This window comes from Diuraphis noxia, unplaced genomic scaffold (genome assembly GCF_037042655.1).
Source record: "Diuraphis noxia isolate RWA-SAM2 unplaced genomic scaffold, SU_Dnox_SAM2 contig0002, whole genome shotgun sequence".
NCBI classification, from domain to species: domain Eukaryota; kingdom Metazoa; phylum Arthropoda; class Insecta; order Hemiptera; family Aphididae; genus Diuraphis; species Diuraphis noxia.
Window position 1 is genome coordinate 42166476 of NW_028301712.1, and position 21435 is coordinate 42187910.

Genomic DNA, 21435 nt, shown 5'->3' on the forward strand with positions numbered 1-21435 from the left:
TTTTATTGTTTTGACAATGGATATACTCGTACTTTTTGATCATTGATCATAATTAATAATTTGAAATAATACTCAATTGTTTTTCTTAATTCCAGTAATAATTATTAGATAATTAAGAACATTGAACAACTTTGGCGTTCCAAACGAAAACTGTTATAACGGGTTATGGGTATAATAAAATTGTTATAATACAAATATACAATAGTATAATATCTTTACACAAGTGTAGTTGGTATATTAATAGATAATAATAATAATTATGTTTGAAAAAATAAACGGTCTCAAAATCCAACTGATGCTGGCCAATTATAATAATATTATTGCGTACTAGCTGGCCACTAATAAACAACGGTTTGTTTGAAATTATCGGCTTTGGTCTACGACGAAATCCGGAAATGGTTCATTTTATTTTTTTCTGTCTACCTGCACGCGCATAATACACCTGCAAAATGGCTGCATCTTATAATATCGAGAAATCCGACCACATTGAAAAGACCACCATAAGAAAAGTTATCGACAAAACAAATAGCAACATCGAATACGATGAAATGGAAACCAAGCTACACAGATTCGATAACTACAACGAGGAAATAACTTATGACGATTTGGCGGGTCTACTGAGTTATGCAAAGCAGTTCACAGGCGACGACGCGTCGACTGCCATAATCGCTCAACCGGACGAATCCTCCAACATTGGACCGGCTGAGATAAACATTATTGCAGATGACGTGATCGCGACGTCGTCAACCAAGCAGGTCGCGGCCGTAGAAGAACATATTAAGCAAAATGACGATGCGTTGGACGTCACGCCGACCAGGGGAAAGGAGGTCACATTCCCTTTTTGGGGCTTGTTCGTCTGGCTGGACCCGGGAAACACTCCAGCGATACGCGCACCTCCACGCCCGGGCATCTTGATGAGAATCATTAGCGCGGTGTGGAGAGGCGTAACAAGAGCCGTACGCGGAATTCGTTGTTTTTTATTGAGTTTTTTCCCGAAGTGAAACCGTACGAAAGTTCCCCCCCTGGTTGAGGGCAGCAGACAAAGGCGTGGCGATGTGAGGACGAGGAAGGTACGTGACAGAGCACTGCAGGGTGATCGGCGGTAAGTCGCCAATACGTGTTATTCGGCCACCAGCTGTAGCGCAACGGGATCGCAGACGTCGGGTGCTCGGGATCGCCGACACGCGAGACCCTCTGACGGCGCGGTGGACACCTAGCTGCTTCGGTTGCGATCAACGACGACGACACGACGACGGTGAAGCTAGCCATATCGACGCGGGCATCGACGCCGCCCCGTCGATACCAATAACGACTGCAATGCACGAATACGACTCGTTGCGACGGTGACGACGGATTTCCGTAGAGCTCAAAGTGTTCGGGTAGTAGATGATTATAATTTATGTAGGGTAGATAGGAACACGGATGTCAGTATAGCGCTGATGGACTCGAAGAAACTAAACGTTTCAGAGTTACGGCGGTGCGCGACTCCACGGCGGGACCATTGGCAGCGGCAGACTGCACGGCGCCGACGGATGTGGCCAGGGCGAAAATCACGGAGAGTCTCACTACTGATTCTCTCCCCTTTTCGCCTAGTGGTCTGACACTGTCGGCCTAGTCACGACGCCTCGGTTAGGTCACCGCCCATTCCACAGTACCCATCATATTTTATAGTCTTCGTCGCTCGCTCCGGGAGCTTAGGTAACCGTCGTCACCGGCACAACGATCATCGTATTAAACATCTGCAGTATCGTCAAGCGCACAACATCGCGCACTAGCCACTTGTCGTCAATCGTTGTTCGTCTCGCAACCGTCGTGGTTGGGCTCCATCCGCTGCCATGGTCGTCTTCGCGGCCCGGGCAAATGCGCCAACGATTCTCGAACGCCCCTCAGGACCGACCGAATAACGTTGTAGAGGTGACCAGTAGCCTTACTAGCATCTTCTGCGATTATCACTCAATCGCCATTACGTACCACTCACATCGCCACGTCTTCTCTGATGCCTTTTTTTTGTTTTTGTTAAAATTATTAGTTATTGTTTTTTTCAATTTGCATTGTATTATATATTATACTTCATCTTTTCGACATAATCTGTTCAAAATGTTAAAGCACACATTTGTTATGTTCACTAAATTGTTCATTAAATTTTTCAATAAAATATATTTTGTTTATATACAGTAACATTTTGTTTTTTATTTTTAGCATTAAAAAGTACGATTTTTTAATTTAACAGAACGATGGTCTCACTGTGCAAAATCATGGTGTCGCGTGGGACCCATAAGGAATACTAAAAATTTGTTTTTTTGTTACGTATCAATTCGACCAAATCTCAATAAAATATATTATAATATATTTTTGACACGTCATACTTAAAATTATAAGTTTATCGGTGTGGTAAGATTAAGCGTGATTACAGAAAAAAGAAAAAGAAAAAATTAAAACACCACGCACACAATATCATAGTAAAATCAATACATTAATTATTAGTCGGCTTAGAATCTAAAATATCAATAACTACTGTTTTGTTATTGTTCTATGAATACCGCATTGTCATTAGTGTTTACGTAAAAGTAGATATTGCTCCGATCCACAAGTCAGACGATGAAATCCGTGTTGAAATCCACACACGCTGTCTAGTAGTCTAGTTGATGATGTTGATAATACTTGTTGTGGACATAAAAAAAATGCCATTAAATAACTCAAAACAAGTAAAAATATTTTGAAAATGTTATCAAGTATAGGTTAGGTTAGGTTCCATCTGCGTTCTCTCGCCGTGGTGAACGGTCGTGTGTTGTTTTTAGTGCATTGCTGATAAGGCCTGCTCTGTGTAATATATTTCGTATATTGCTAGTTAGTTCGTTTTATCTATGTCGTCGTCTTCGGGCGGTGGCTCTCGCGCCGGCCGGAATTCGTCTACGAACAGACTAAAATCGACTTCTCAAAATGGAAGTTCGGGGCTCGGCTCCGAATTTACACTCGTCTCGTACCAACGTAAGTCTAAAACTAAACCAAACCCAACCAGTCCCGTCTCTCCAGGTTTACAACAAATTATGGATAATCCACCGGTTCTTGATACATCAAACACTACTTTCAATTATAACATTCCCGATAACGCGCACGAGCCAATTATGGTCGATGATGCTATTAACGGCTACGACCGTTCTAATGAGTCTGCCTCAGCCACCACGTTATCTACAGATATCACTATGTCATTAACAAACCAAAATCCAGCTATCGATAATAATAACATTAACACTCGTCTCAGATATTTTTCGCCGGATTATAATGGTCCTATAGTTATACTCGCCGAATGCACCGATCAAAACAAAAATTTAGGGAATTTGCATCCGTTTAAAATAGCAAAATTCTTTTCTACCAACTTCACTGGCATTACCAATATTAAACCAGTCGGCTCAAAAAAAGTTAAAATTACTTTCAATTCGATCACCAACGGCAATATATGCCTAAGTTCTAAAATCCCAAATGATAACGGTTTCCAGGTAAACATACCTGTCTCGCTTATTTTTCGCTTATGAATTTCTAGCATAAAATAATTTATGAATTTTCGTGATTTTTACATAATATGTTGTAAAAATTCAAACTTTGAATGCTTATAAAAAAAAATTGTGACTATGTATTTCTTTTATTTTTCAACTTCTATTGTAAAAATATGTTAGGAGCCTTGCATTAAATTTTCAAATCTTAGAATTAAAAAGAAAAACTTTTATGAATTTCTATCTAAGATAATTTGAACATTGCCGTAATTTTTACGTATTTAGTCAAAATTTGAACTTTAAATGCTTATAAAAAAAAATTGTGACTATGTATTTCTTTTATTTTTCAACTTCTATTGTAAAAATATGTTAGGAGCCTTGCATTAAATTTTCAAATCTTAGAATTAAAAAGAAAAACTTTTATGAATTTCTATCTAAGATAATTTGAACATTGCCGTAATTTTTACGTATTTAGTCAAAATTTGAACTTTAAATGCTTATAAAAAAAAATCGTGCCTACGAATTTTTAATATTTTTTAACTTCTATTGTTACAATGTGTTAGAAGCCTTGTATTAAATTTTCAAGCTTTTCTACCGAACAAATAAATTTTTATCGATATTTATAGAAAAAAAAACTAAAAAAGTTGAAAAATTAAAATGTCAGTAAACAGCTCAAAACAAATCTAAATATTTTGAAAATTTTATCAAATATATAAAACGCCTATATAAACATTTAGTCAAAATTTCAAGTACCTGCGGTAATTTGTTTTAGAGTTACACCAAAATAAGGAAATCGCTAAAAGTGAAAATCCAATGTTGTAAAAATTTAAATTTCAAATGCTTATAAAAATTTAATTTGAATTTCCGGTGGAATTTTTATTTGTGATAAACATTGAAAAACATGTAAGGAATCTTGTATTAAATTTTAAAATCTTAGATTTAAAAAGAAAATTTTTTATGAATTTCTAGCTTAAAATAATTTGTGAATTTTCGTGATTTTTACGTATTTTGACAAAATTCAAACTTTGAATGCTTATAAAAAAAAATTGTGACTATGAATTTCTTTTATTTTTCAACTGCTATTGTAACAATATGTTAAGAGCCTTGTATTAAATTTTCAAGCCTAACAAATAAATTTTTATCGATATTAATTTAAAAAAAACTAATAATGTTCGAAAATTTCAAATGCCTATGAATAGTTCAACTTAAGTCGAAATTTTTTGAAAATTGCATGGTGGATAGAATATACTTATATAAACATTAGGTGAAAATTGCATGTATCTATGGTCATTTGTTTTAAAGTTACATCAAAAACCAAAATCGATTTTGTCGAAAAATGAGTGTGCGTAAAATTTCCCGTTTTTCCCTTAATTTTTAGTTTGTTTTTCTCAATTATTTAGAAAAGTATTAAGAATTTTTTACTTTTGACTCCCCAAAGTACCAACTAGATTCACTTTCTGATCGAACGAGGTACTGAAGTCAAAACTCGAAGCATTTTTACTGCCCCAAAACGTGATGACAGACACAAAAAAAAAAAATAAAAAAAAAAAATACACATCATGGTAAAATCAATACATTCATAGCTCCGCTCAGAATCTAAAATCGAATTTGGGGCTAGTAGTTTATGAGTTATAGGTATTTAAAGTTTAGATTGGTGGAGTGGAGTGGTACGGGGTTACCCCACAAAATATTTGTCCACTACTCCGCTTGTCTAAACTTTAAATACTTATAACAGTTATAAGGTTATAACTCATAAACTGCTAGCCCTAAATTCGATTTCTATGTATCAAAATACTTAGAAAAATATTTTGCTTTGGAATATGAAATTAAAACTCTGTTGTCATTCAAAAAAGTAAAAAACTTAAAAAATGATAAGGATATAATTTTTTAATAAAAACGTTGGTTTTTTAACAACTTGAAACCATGTAAAAAATATTTTGAAAAAATTAAATACTTTTCGAGATAAATAGTGTAACCACTTAAAAGAATCACCCTGTATATTAATTTATTTTCAACCAGATATATTTTTAATTATGTTTTTAAACATTTAATTTTTTAATTTCTAACCCAAAGTTTGCAATAAAATTGCAGCGTATTTTCAACAGTACCTAAAAGGCTATAAATATTATTTTAACTATGATAAATGGAACTAGTTCATAAGTATTACTCATGGTTATGGTAATAATATGATGTAGGTGCTTATAGGTTGCGGAAGTAATGTGAAAGTAGTCCCCGCTGGGTCGTTGGTTTAAATAGAAAAAAAAAGGTGCCTATAGGTAGATTTATACTATAACTATATATTCTTAAATAATAAATAAATATATGTACCTCTTTAAATTATTAATTAGGTCTTAACTACAAAATAAACTCAAAATATAGTTAAACAATCATTTTACTATAGAACACAAAACAACTGAAAAATATATATTAAATATTGAAATGCAAAAGACAAAAATAAGACTAATAAATATCAAGTTAATAATTTTGATAATTCGTATAAAAATGTATCATATTAGAGTTAAAAAATTATCATAAAAATGCTTTTATCCATATTATTTATTTACACTTTTTTCTCAGCGTAAATAATTTTGAATTTCTGTTATTTGTTCGTCAATTCTATTTGATATGCCTTTAAAAGCAGTTGGTGGAGGCCCGATCATTTGTACCAACTGTGGTACATCCTGCCTAGATATTTGACAAAATCTGGCCAGAGACTTCATACATCTAAAACTATGCTCTTCATTGGGTTTACTGTTGAAATATTGTAAAACAGCCATAGCAAGTTCCACAACTACATCATCAAACACCTTAAAAAAAAAAAATAAATAATAACTACAATAATTTTTGTACCGCCATTAAGTAAAAACAAACTGATCATTATTTTTAAGATAGGTTTATTATTTAATTTTTTTTAAATTATTTTTTGAGAAATATGAAAAAAAATATTGGTCTATATAAATCTAAAAAAAAAAAAAAAAAAAAAAAAAAAACTAGTAATAATTTAAAGCAACATGTAGCAAAGATTAAATGTGCCACAAATATATAGTTTTTATCCATCACATTCATACATATTATCAATAGATATATCTAAAAAGGTTTCTATGAAGAACACTCAAAGCAACAATTATAAATTATAATATTATATACTTGAATGGTTACGACTTGTATTAAAACAATACTATTAATAATAATTGGGCATAATTGTCTAACGAAAAATTAATAAAACAATGTAACATGTTGAAATCTATCTCACACAAAGAAGTGATATAAAAATATTAGAAATTAGAAAAAGTGTATAGCATAACGTTTTGAAATTTCTAATATTATTTTGATTTTGGGTTAAACACGATGAAATATTAGTAAAAATTTGATAAAAACAAAATATAGTTGTGCTATTCAATATAAATATTAGCTTATATTATTATTTAAATTTAACTGTCTAGTCATCTACATATGCATAGAGATTTAAAAGATTTAAAAATGCATTAGATAAACTTTGTGTATAAAGTACTAACTACTGATAAAATATAAATTCATTCAAGTTTTGTATACCAGTATACCATTTGACTTAAGCCTCACATTAATGATAGTCGAAAGAGTATATAATTATAAACTTGCAACACTTTAATTTACTAGAGTAATTTATTATAGGTAAGAGGTAAGAATAAGCAGAGGTTAAAGTGGGAAAAAATTCCAGAGGAGACTAATGTCTCCATATAGTTTTAAGCGTTCCATATATAATTTTATGTTTAATGTCTAATGTATAAAATCTTAATTTGTTAAAGGGGACGCTCTTTAACCGCTGTCAGAGGTAAGGGGACTGAGTCCTCCTGCGTCCCCCCTCCCCACTTTAACCCCTGGGAATAAGATATATTTGGCTACATAAACTATAACGATATAATATATTATTACAGTATATAAGAACGCACATTTACACAATGCCAGTATGCCACGTACACGTTTATATTGCAATATATATATTATGTCTACCTTAAAAAACGATCCCACGGGTAACAGTCTTCGAATGTTTTGATTTTTTAACATTTTCTGAAAACAGTTAAACGAGACAGGGAAGAACGTGCACACGTCATTCAGCAGAATCGACTGAGTGCACGTCAGCGCGAAACACTTTATAATATATTTTAGATACATAATATATATATAATATATACTGGCAACTTATTTAATAAGGGACGACATCCTAATATAATAATGGTCTTATTTTAATTTTATAGTTACATATACATTAAAAGCAATACAGACCACTGTTTTTACCTCCTTGCAGGCCAAATTGTGTACTAAGGCTGTACCTCGGTCTTGCAGAACCTTGTCTTCGGACAGTAACGAATTCACTGCCACCTTAGTTGTCACGCGTATGTTACTCACCGAACCAGAACCCAACTGCCATTCAGATATGTATAAAAGCCATTCAGAAGTGCTGCTGTTCTCAAACAAATTGCACATCTGAAAATGGTTAGACGATCGCAATGAGTAATTTCAGAAATCTGTGCGATGGTTGCAATATACTGACAAATAAAGTGAGAGCTAGCTGTTCAAGAAGAGGAAGTTTATCGAATCCGTTAGCGTAATTCATAAGTATGTGTTCCCTCCTGTCTTGGTGCAATACTAAAATTATATCGTCTTTAAGTGCGGCAGCAGCCAAAATATTCAATATTGTCTCGCGTACCTCCGAAACCAGCTGACTGTCGTTTAATAGTCTACCTGTAAATCATGTCGTTAGTACAAAAATAATTAATTGTTATAAGTACTAATACATCAAATTGTATTCTCAGTTATAAATTTGAATTTCTTACACACACACAGTGGCGTAGCCATGAATTGTGTAGGGGGGGGGGGCTAAGACGCTAAGTCTCACAAAAAAATACAAAAACAATATTTTTTTTTATTTACACTATTAACTATTTACAATTATATGTATTGGTATACATTTATTTATTGTTGTATTCAATTATTGTTATGGCAGAAAATTAATATTTAATCTTGATAAAATTCTAAGGTCGACACAGTCAATGGGGAGGGCTATAGCCCTCTTAGCCCCCCATAGGCGCAATTTCAGTTTTTAACTTGGAGGGGCTTAACATATTTAAATGAAACAGACCCGTGGGGAACTCTATGGCAATTTCATTTTTTTCTCACCCACTTTCCCACATTTAATATATTATAAATTATAATGCATCTATTAATAAAGCTAAAAATATTTGTATGAAAAAATAACAACATTTAGGTAAATAAATGTAATATATATTTATTTATTAAGTATATTATTATAATTGGAACCTTCGGTTAGAAATTGCAAACGTATCTAATATTTTTTCGTTGAACAATTAATTTGATAAATCTCGTTCTATATAAATTAATGACAAATTTGTAAATCTATCTCGATTCATAGATGTTTGAAGCCAACTTTTAAGCTTTCTCATTGCTGAGAATGATCTTTCACATGTTGCAGAGCTAATTGGAATTGTTAAAGATAATGATAACAGACAACAGTTTATATATATATACGCCAAATAAGACACTAGACAGTAATTTTATTGTTCTCGTAATACGGCGGGTAACTAAGGTCTAACATCATGTTGTTGCATTGGCTTGTTTCGTGTTTCTAGATTTAAACTTTAGAAAAATTTTTTTTGAAATAACGGTTACTGTATTATGTATATTAGATAATTAATGAAGGATTCAATACATCAATTTAAATATAAATTTTTGAAGGGGCCAATTTTAATATTGGAGGGGCTAAGCCCCTCCAAGCCCCCCCCCCCCAAATTGCGCCTATGTAGCCCCCCCCCTGGCTACGCCATTGCGACACACACACACACAAAAACCTAATCATAGTTTACCAGCCAATAGGCCATTACTATTATTGATGACACTGACCGACAAACGATAGGAAACCTTCGCCCAGAGCCCAAGAGCCTTCGTTCTCCAACATGTACTGATCGAGTTCGGCGACATACTGCATGTCGTCCGGATTTATTCGGCCATCGATCAAACCAACTAAACGTTCCAATTCATTTTGTACCTATTAATTATACGATGAAGTGTATAGGTACCATACAATATTGAATGTAAATATATCAACATTACGACTATACAGATACGATAATGTATTTCAACCCTACGTTTATGGTATCCAGGAACACTATAGGTGGGTCACGAGCTTTACGCTGTAACTCGAGCTCCTTCCTTGCCAAGTCTTCCGCTTCATTGACGTCGACTACAGCTGCGGGCCGGAGAACTTCGTTATCCGCATTTACTCCATTCGTTCCGTTTTCAGACATTTTTTTGCGAATTTCGCCGTTCCTTCATACGTAAAATTACAAATAATGATCATCGTGAATAATAAATTTATTATTCACATAGGTAGGCGCAAACAAGGTTGTGTTTAAGCTTTGAATAGATCTCCCAAAAACGAATGTCATACATACACCACATTATAAGTGTCATTCAAGTTTCCAAAATAAACTTGAGCTTCAGCCCCCTCTCCCCAAATCTCAAACACTATTTTTGTGCTTATGATTATCTGACACTCATATTGTAATTAAATATAATAAACGCACAATAATATAGAAATATATTTAATACAAGTTACGATGCACCTACCTACTAGAGCTGGGTTCGGACTCGGTACAAAACTGATCGCTCAAGTTTTTGTTCTTGTTCTTCTTTTTCTTCTTTCTCTTATCTCTTTTTTCTAGTTTCTCGTTTAGTTTATTGCGTTTTTCTTCTAATAACGCTGATTGTTTTCTGTCAATGGATAAATAGAGAAAAAAAATTAAGAACTGCCGGCATAGGAAACAATGAGCTCCAAGTTATTCGTTCACGCATCTTAAAATGTTTATACAATAAATATAAATGATAGAAATAATATGAGTTATATACACTACAAATGACAACACATTGTTAATTTTAACCAAGTTTTATTTGTATTTAACAAATTTAAGTAGGTTTTACACAGGAAATAAATTTATATATGTATATCTGAATTATAAATTATGTCATAAACGAACCAAAAATGATTGTTTAAAAATGTTCACTATCATAAATACATATGCAAAGGTGAAATAAAATATTCTAATTTAATTGAATAACAAACAAATAAGGGTATTTCATTTATATTTAGCTTTAACAAAATACAAATTAGAGAGCAATATTATTTAGTTGTAAACAACAGCTTGAATTAATGTTATGGCCATATGAATCGTGGATGAGTGTTAAGGAGAGTGATCACTGATATCATCTAAGAATAATGTCATTAATTTCTGAAACAACAAATCACAAACAACGCCATTTTGTTAATTTCTAAATACAAGGTTTAAAATGGTTAATAAATCATTAAAATAGATATTATAACAAGTAAAAGCTAAGTAAACAATAAATTAGACAGTTTATTAAAAGCTATAGGTACATGACATACCTGGCGGAGTCAATATCGTTGTTAAGAGATTCGAAATCGGATCCAGATCTCCTAACGCCTGGATGTATACCAATATTGTTGGAGAATAACTCTAAAATTGGTGCCAATTGTTGACCAAAAGGACTGAAAAAAATTCAAATATTTCAGAGGTGCTTGTGGATATTGAGAAAAAATTATAAGGTATACAAATACACACGTGTTAAGTATTTCATTTGGTAAGTCTAGAATGTAACTAGGAATACTATTCCCGCATAAAAACTGACTAATTTCGTTGCTAAAATTATTGCAATTGTGTCGTAATAAATTATACTTGTCTGCGCTAAGGATACAAAAAAAGATATCATTAGCAATAAATAATAATAGGTACTATTAATACAATAATACCACTATATATATATTAATATAATACGATATATTGACATAATATCGTGTTCGAAATCATTTCCCTATGGATAATATACAGAGTTTGTACTTACGAAAATGTATCCTGTTCTAGTCCACGCAAATACTCTTGAAACACGTCTTCCGGCAAACAGGTCTTCCCCAAACTATGGGTACGTAATGGACTTCCCAAGGCTGTGGTGCCCTAGAATAATCGAAAGAATCGGCGTCAAGTACTAAACGAGAAGGAGTATATATTATTTCCACTGAAAGTATGCAACGATTGGCCACAGCGTTGAGTTAGAAATACTGTGTACCTATTTTTAAACTGAACAGAGTGGGATTTAGTCGAATTGGAATGGTGTCAAAATGTGATGTGGGATAGACTTTCATAGACGAAGCATTCAGCAAAACACTATATACCTAAGGATAAATTATAATACAATACACAATATAATGTTATCACACTCGTATTATATAATGCACAGCAATATTTAAGTTCGATTTTTCTTTTTTTTTAGTCAAATTACATAGTTAATTGAATATTTTCCATATAACTGTGAAAACTAATGAATTTGTGTTGTTACCAAGACATTTTATTTTATCGTAATCTATAGAAATAATATATAAAAAGTAAATGTTTTTATAACAACACACAAATTCAGCAAGACTTAAGGCACTAAAATACTAAAAGATTATCTGCAAAAAATACATATTGTGCCACTTATTTAATAGTATATTAATTCATTAGGTAAACATATTAATATTTGAGATTACCATCTTATTTATTGTATGGTTAGATAGGTACAATTAAATATTTAGAAGTATAATAACTTACTGAAACAAATAAATTAGATGATTTTCTTCAATATAATTGTAATTTAAACCTAGTAAAAAATATTATTTTCACTCTAAATAATACCAAGAAAATATACAATTGGAATTTCAAACATTTGGCTAACCAGTAATCGTTCAATACACACTATACAGAGTGTTCATGAGGGTACAACCAACAATTTTGAACCGATAATCTTGAATTAGATTAATGTTTTTTTCATTTTTAATACACGCATGCGCAGAATATATTACTTTTATTGTATTCCCTTTTTTTAATTGCATTATATTGTATGACATTATGTTATTTTTAAGCAACTGACTCATGATTTTTTAGAAGAAGAAGAATTGACTGACTGAGGATGGTAAATATTTGCAATGTTTATCATATAGGTCCACTCACTATTTCATAAATGCCCATGTCATTTCATATGATTCGTTAAAATTTTAACTCGCTCTCAGTCTCAGACATTACATTTTTTTGATATAAAATGAAAATCGAATACAAGGTTCCTTATAATTGTTTATTAAAAAGATATATATTATCACAATTTTGTGAAAGAATGTGAAATTCAAATTTTGACAAAATTCTTCAGTCACGAAAATGTACATATCATTTTTAAAGGTAATGTTTTAGACAAAAATCAATTCCACCTATTGTATCTATATTCTATACTACAGTAATAGTAAAATAAATTACTATTTTAACAATAATAATATATTGAATCGTACTTCGTATGCAATGATTTATTATTGAATTTCAATTTAAACATTCATCACAGAAACTCCACTAAGCAACTATTATACTCAAGACAAGTCAATTTTTTTTAATTGTATTATTTTAAAATTGTATAGAAATTGATAAAATATATATTTGGTGAAAATTTAAAGTATCAATAAGATTATAAGTTTTCCATCACAAAAAAATAAGAAAATCGTTTTATAAAAATTTGTTAATTAACGGGTTAAAAACTAATTTCAAATTTACTTCAAACGCTCATAAAAAAGGTAATTTTGTTTTTTTTGTTAAATGTTAGAAAACTTTTGGGGATTTTCTATTAAATTTTCAAATTCTAGATAACATAAGTATTTTTTTTTATGATTTTCTAACTCGGAATAATTTCCAAATGTTCGTGATATTGACGAATTTTGCCAAAATCTAACTTAAAATAATATTTTTTATGGATATTAATTTTTGCAACGATTAAAAAAATTAAAAATCGATATTTTCTTATGCCAATAAATAGTTTAAAAAAAAGTAAAAATATTTTAAAAACTGTATTGTTTGTAGACAATGTTAATATAAATAATCAGTAAAAATTGCATGTATCTAAAGTTATTTTTTTAGAGTAGCAGAAAAAATTTAATTAAATTTGTCAAAAACTTATTTTACATAAAAATTCCTATTCTTCTTATCACCCCCCCCCCCCCATCCTAAATTTTTTGAAAACTATTTGGAATTTTTAATTGCACAAACTAAAGCCACTAAATAAATAACAAGCTTATCCTACAAGAGAAGTAACTAAAGTTGAAATAAAAATTAAAACACATCGTTGTAAAAACAATACATTTATCGCTCCGCTCAGAATCTAAAATAAAACACGTAATGATTTTGCACTAGAGTTTGAAACTGAAATTACGACAAAAATTCGTTAATATTACAAAAGTATAGTTGAAAATACATAATTTTCTTTTCTTCAAATCTAAGATTTTAAAATTTAATACAAAATTCATCATAAATGTTCCTAAATTCAAAAAAAAAATTTCATAAGAAAAAAAAAATTGAAGTTGTAATCTTTACTACTCATAAAATTGAAAGGTACGTGATGGCAAACAAAAAAAAAGTATGCTACTTGATGTTTTTTTTTTTTGATTTAAACTTTGTGGATACAATAAGTTTCAAAAAAAAAAAACTACTAGAGGTTATTTCCGCTAAATATATTATTTAGTATGGTTACATAATTATAGTATAAATCATCGGTTGTTGGCGAAAACCTTTAAAAAAAAAGAAAATTGTATCTAGCTTATTCTTTGGTTTCTTTTGCTGTTGACAATTTTATTTGTTTATTTATTAATAATTTTTGGTCACCATGGTATCTGTCATGCAAAATATAGGCTACACGAATTGGTCGGGAATAAAAGTTGCATGCCTAAATTTTCTTATACAGAATGTATTCCCCAATCTTGTCACCACACGCGCCATTTTTTTTAGTGTAAATTAATAATGGATATTTTTTTTTTTTAATGTAGGCAACCTAAAATTTGAACGAGTAATTTCTTAGTTATTAAAATTTAATATTAAAGCTTCTAAGAATAGTTTTATAAAAATATAAACAATATAATATGTAAAATTGGATCTACTTATTATACTACGACCATTTTCATAAATATTAAATATTGATAAATTACTAAAATGTTCATATCTTTCAAACCCTTCACTAGCTACTAATAACTAATAATTTGCACACAATATCAAACAACTAAAAATCTAGTCGTTAAAATTTTAATTTTTGTACAAATCAATTTTAAGCATGTTTAAAAATATTTTTAACATAAAAATAATATATTAACACAAATAATTAAATAATCAATACTTTTATTGTTCTGTTCAAAATTTAAAATAGAGATTGCAAGTTTAAAAATATTTCCTATGCTCTCAGATTACAAATTTTAATATTTCAAAAACGTTTCTATATAATTTTCTACAATCATAAAATGAATCAAATTCAATGGCACACATACAAAATATTTCATGTTACCTATATCCATGAATACACTATAAAATATACAGATAATTTGTTAAGAAAATTCTTCAACTTTTTACATTTTAATTTAATAAATAGCTCATAAAATCCAGACTGTATGTAAAATATTACAATTAGTTTAAAATCATAACAATAACATTATTTTTATTTATCTTTGGCTATTTTAATGAAAATGCAATAAAAAAAATTACACGCATAGTTTAGTCGTTTTTTATTTTTTATTTAAAAATGTTTCATATAACAGTCACAATAACATTAGATATTTTCATCATTGGGTTATTGCCAATTGCAACTTCAATTACACTTTAGTTATACATTAAAGTCTGTTGAACACTTTATATCAATTTAGTTACAAAATAATAATATATTCAATAAGTAGAAATGGTATACTATTAAATTCACCTCTTTAAGTACATATTAAATATTATCGTAGGCTTAGTTGAAAAGAGGGGCATTGGGGGCATTTGCAACGAGGCGTCTCATGTTGATAAAATGTTGGGTCTATATCCACATATTAATTAGTAATTATAAATTATAATAAATCGAAAATTGATAACCTAACCTAACCTATTAGATATAATATGTATAAAGGGTAGGATTCAAATAGCTTGACACGACTTAAATGGTATATTATTATATAACTATGAAATGTAAATTATCACTTTCTAACACAGAGCATTGTTGTTTCTATATTGTTAAGTGAAAATAAAATGTCATCAATATTTTTCCATTTTAAAGTAGAAAACATAAAAGATTAATGATGGTATAAGTAATTAATATTAAAACACATCATTAAACAATAATAAAAATAATCTAAAAAATGTTCAGGATACTTGAATAATGTATACATTTCCACAATACGCTTTATTAAGATATTTTCTACAATAGATTTTATAGATAATTTAACCAAATTAATAAATATAGGTATTAGTTTATAGAACTTATGTGTCCTTCAATGGTTTCTTCAAAGTTGTATGTCTCTTTTAGATAGATTTTTTAACTATCTATGCTTAAGATTGCTTATAATTTATCTTTTAGATTTACAACATAATAATATATTATATAAATAATCCTTAACAAAAATTGTAATTTGTATTTAAATTATTTTATTTTTGAATATTAAGTAAGAATCAAAGATATGCAAGCAGTTGTTATTAAATTATTTTATAAGTCAGTAAGCCTTTATTTTTATCAAACAATTTAAAAGTTGAATAGACCTACATAACCTATTAGTTACTACAACATCAAATCAATCATGGATTACCTTAAGCTATTTAGATTATTTTATCAATTTAAATAAACTATTTTCAGTTCCAGTCAAGAACAACATATTTTTTTGAAGTTCTGATGAGCTCTAATGCACAAATGTAAATATACTAAATACAGTTAAATACAAAAAAAAAAATATTTAATATAATATTAAAATTATATTTTACTTCATCTGAACCTACAAATTACCATTAAATCATATAGTAATAACATCCATATGAAACAAAATACTCACTGGATCACATACTGATATCCCATTGGAGCCAAAAAAATGCTCTTTACCGAATACTACTATTGCGGTATGCCAAATACCTTCAATATTTTTTTCTGCAAATCAATTATATGTACCTATAGTAAAGTCAGTAAATATTAAATATTATATTATAGCATCTTACGTAATAATGACTGGCCCAGGGATTTGGCCATACCACCAGTTAAATCGTAAACATACAGTTGGACTTCTTCACCGGCTTCTCCCATTGTCGTAGGTACAAATCCACTCTGGAAAATTTTTGAGTTAGAAAGAAAACAACACTAATAATCAATAAATGGCGTGTATAGATAAATTTTCATAGAAGATATTCAACCGTAAATACGAGTGTCGGCAATCGATTCAAAATAATTTACCAAAACGGGTAGCCAATAGCCATTAGGTAACTTGGACACTTACCAGAAAATTTGCAAGTCAATCGAAAGGTCAATATAGGTATATGTAGTCTGCTAAATTATTTGATCTGTATATGAATATAAGACTGATGTGGATATTAGACAGAGACGCAATTCACGATGGATTTTAGAAAAGCAGAAAAAATTTTTCTGTAATTTTTAGACAAACTGCAATGACAAATAACATCGACGATAATGAATTCACAACTTGCCGCGGACTGAATGGACTGATCGGTTTGGCGGATAATATGGTTGTTGTATCACATCGATGTAGTAAAGCAGACAAAGATCGCGGGGTCTGAAGAGGTGATATGCAAAAAATTGAATGGATCATAATCAGGGCGCGATCACACACCTACGAACCTCCAAGGACACTATAAATCGCCATTTAATATTGCGCGCCAAAAAGTGCACGTGTCTAAACGCTGCCGTAGCGTCGTCTCTTATTATTATTTTTATTATGACTATATTTTTACTTCGTCTACCCGTCATATTGTTTTTTTTTTACAAATTGTATACGTATTATGTGTACTTGAATACCTATTATAATATTATATAAATACATTCACCTTGGAATTTGGATCTTGCTGCGGCCTGCCGCCTTCTCAAATGAATATTTGCGAATTATTTTGTAGTTCAAAATTCATAATATTGTTTGTATTTTTATCTAAGGTTATAAAATTCAACAATAAGTTTTCCATAAGTTTTGCTTCAAATAGCTATAGAGAAAATTTGAAGCGTCATTATAGGAAAAATGTTTTGAGCGTTTGAGTTTTAAATTTTTATGAAATCGCGTAATGATAACGATTTATCCTCAAACCAGGTATATGTATATATATGATAATATAAGGTATTATGAATTATGATAACAACACAAATTGATTAACCATGCCTTATGCAAAATGCGTCCTAATTGAAAAATAAAATATTTGCTTCAAAATAGAATATATGACAATGTTTAAATATAATATATCCTAGACTGACAATCATCTCCGTTCAGAATCGTTTTTCTTATACAATGATACCTATCATTGCATTCAAATTTAATCCTATCCATTACAGTAACCTACTGTACAGCAGAGCGACATCCACGACTTACCCGCTTTTTTATTATTTATGATTATGATCTAGCCACCAAGGAATTTTTAAATTATAATGACAATGTACACTAGCTATAGACAGGTAGGTATATACTGTGCAATATATCAGTCATCCTACGCATAAATTATAATGCTTGCTCAATTTTCTCTTTTACTGAAAAACATGACACAATCAGAATTCAACGTTCAGTTTTAGTTTTGAATCTAAAACAATTTCAAATTAATCCATGGTACTACGATCACTGTTATAGTTTTATTACTTCATTTTTTTAAATATTGTTGTAATTTAAAATAACGGTTTGTTTCATACTTTAAAATTATTTTCTTTATTAGTCATTACTTTTTATTGTAAACAGATTGAATATATATATAATATATATATTAATCGTAAGCATAATTGTTTAACTTCAAAATTTAAAAAAGCATACTTAAAAAAAAATGTCCTATTGTTTTTTTACATCTTTGTGCTAAGGTAACTAGGTAATTATTAATTATTAATTGTAATCTATATCTTTTTGATGTAACATATAGGTTTACAATATTACAATATACACTAAAATAATAAAATTATAAGCACAACTACACAAGATATATCAAAGGCTCATAGTCATAATAACTATTATGTATGACATTTAATAAAATGTGATGATCTAAATTATTTAATGTACCATGCACGTTTAGGTATTTTTCGTTTCATTTTTTGTTGCTAATATTCCATTGTTTTTTTTAAACTATGAAATATATAATAATATAAGTTTATTAAAATGTAACCATGTAAATTAATATACATACCCACATACCTATACGAATATAGTAGGCACAACTAATAAGTTTTATTAACAATATAAGTACCTATCTAATATGTGTATAATACATGCATTGATAAACCTAAAATTGTATGAATATTAATTTAATCAGAAACAGTTTGGCAAAAGAAAAATTAATTACCTATAAAAACTAAGACATTTAAAAAAAAAGCTATAATATATGGGCCGTAGAGGAAACTACTAGCTTCACGCTTCACCCCGTCTCCTAGTTTGGGTGAGGTGTTCGTGGTCACATTAATGGGCCTCATAAATAGTCTGTAAAAAACAAAGAAGAAGAAATATTGGTAATGAAAATTGGAAATTTAAATCTGACGGCAAAACAAACGTTGGCGGAAATTGTAGGTAAAATGGTGTGTCTACCAACTTTGCGTAGGCGGGACACCCTTATCGGGATTAGAGTATATGTGATTCGCTTATAATAGTTATAAGGATTACGAATTAGAATAATTATCATTAATTATGGTCTTTTAAAAAATAAATGATTATTATTGTCGGAAACAATCGTATTTATTGAAAACATACTATGAAGGTGTGAAATATAAATACACATCCATATGGGAGTTACCCGTTTCCGCCAAAAGTGTACCTTTCCCTTTTCCCCCAATTCACTTTTCCGCCAAATCATAAATTGTTCGATTCCCTTTTCCGCCAAAACCCTACCTTGCCCTTTTCCCCCAATTCACTTTTCCGCCAAATCTAAAAAGTAAGTCTAGTATAATTTAAATATTATATTATATACAATATGCATGTTAGTCATATTTTAATATATTATAAATTATAATTTTATTTTTATTTTATATACATTAAAAAGTTTGTACTATAATGATATATATATATAACGTACCGTAATTTCAACCAAATGATAAATTTATCACTGATTATCGGGATTATTTCCCAAACGCTATCGATTTATATACAATTTTTAAGTCAGTATACAAATGGAGATCTTGACAGGTAGTGTGCAGACTAACTATTTGAATTTAATGTCGCAATATTTATATTTTTTTTAAATTTCCAGATATGACTTTGTAAAAGAAATCTCATACAACTATAGTAAAGTGAGCGCCCAGTAAAGTATAAGTAGTAATATAGTAGTAATAGTATAGTAAAATTATAATATGATTGACATGTATATTGTATATATTATAATATTCAAACATTATTCCAATACTAGACTAACTTTAAAGTTAAAGTAATATCATACAACTATAGTAAAGTATAATTAGTAATATAGATAATATATAATAATATTTATAATTTGAATGTTGTTTGTTTGTATATGATAATGCTATAACACAATACCTAATAATGTTTATTTAGATACCAACCTAATGGTTTTTCAATTATTTATGTAATGTATATAATATATTATAATTTTTCAATCTTTAATAGATAATGACAGACATGTATATTTTATATAATATAATATTCAAACATTATTCAAATTCTAGACTTACTTTTTAGATTTGGCGGAAAAGTGAATTGGGGGAAAAGGGCAAGGTACACTTTTGGCGGAAAAGGGAATCGAACAATTTATGATTTGGCGGAAAAGTGAATTGGGGGAAAAGGGAAAGGTACACTTTTGGCGGAAACCGGCCATGCCCATCCATATCATATTATATTCTCATTTCTCACATATTACTCTCACTTATCTCTATCAACCTATTATTTTAATATATTTGGTATACGATTCCGCAATATGATATGACCAAAATATACGATTGTGAATTATAACTCCTAAACATGAATCAACAGAGCAAGTAAACATTTAAAAAACAATTGCGATTAGAACAACTTATATAATATAACATGACGAATAAACCATTATTTAGACATTACATACCTATGTACAGTGTATTGCGATAGGTTAGATATTTGTCATCAAGTGTGCAAAAATCTGTGATTAGGATCGGACGCTGTAAACATATATAGTTGAAAAGACGGTAGTTTTACGATGTGCCTCAAGCCCTCAACACTTTGATCAGGTGGACAACGATGATCGTGTAGGTATTATAAATGTCAATAATAAATAAATAACAGGTAGGTATAAAATATAATATTTATATAGTAAGTTACCAAGAGCGTACAAGTGGGCGAATCATTCAGGGTTCGTTCGGACATCAGAATGTTTGCCATTTTGATGAACTGCGCTGGGTCGAACGCCGCCTTGGCCGAATAATAACGATCGACAACAATAAAGTTCTGAAAGAGTATGCCGGTGAACACGATTAATGTAAATCGCATATCGTACCTATCCGCAACGAGAAACCAACCAAAATTAGGCGACAATAACGTACAATTATATCAAAAAAAGTGTATACAGCAGTAGAGCTTCGACAGTCCGGACTTCCGGTAATCCGGACGGCGCAGCAAAAGTCCATTTGTCCGTAAACATATTTTGGAGTTTTTTTGGAATTCCCGGAACCTAATTAATCTATAAAACATTGTCATCGACGGCAAAACAATTTCGTCATTTTTATTACCTTCTGTTCCGAGTAAACACTGGCAGTAATAAAGCATTGAGCTTCAAAGGCTCCATGTTGGTACGTTGATTAAGAGAACGCACTTTTGAAATTAAAATTTAAAGTGTTATTCAGAAAAAAATTACTGACTATACTATACTTAAGTTCTATATATTATTATAATTAATACACAATTTTTTTT

General features: G+C 30.0%; 1 protein-coding gene across 6 annotated transcripts; it reads right to left on the reverse strand.

Moving 5' to 3' along the window:
- Positions 1-5865: 5865 nt before the first annotated feature.
- On the reverse strand, positions 5866-21395 carry LOC107167835 (uncharacterized). 6 transcript variants are annotated; one of them, XM_089220913.1, is made up of 14 exons: positions 21255-21395; positions 20848-21022; positions 16574-16679; positions 16414-16505; positions 11406-11515; positions 11126-11248; positions 10930-11052; positions 10116-10259; positions 9635-9815; positions 9390-9534; positions 8023-8213; positions 7767-7955; positions 7482-7538; positions 5866-6298 (listed from the first exon to the last, which is right to left on the reverse strand). In XM_089220913.1, the coding sequence occupies exons 1-14, from the start codon at positions 21308-21310 to the stop codon at positions 6065-6067; spliced, it is 1926 nt and encodes a 641-aa protein (XP_089077039.1). In that variant the 5' UTR covers positions 21311-21395; the 3' UTR covers positions 5866-6064. The 6 variants fall into 6 exon arrangements, with proteins under 6 accessions (XP_089077039.1, XP_089077041.1, XP_089077042.1 ...); XM_089220915.1 differs by lacking the exons at positions 20848-21022; positions 21255-21395 and adding an exon at positions 20615-20691; XM_089220916.1 differs by lacking the exons at positions 20848-21022; positions 21255-21395 and adding an exon at positions 17414-17433.
- Between the last annotated feature and the right edge of the window lie 40 nt (positions 21396-21435).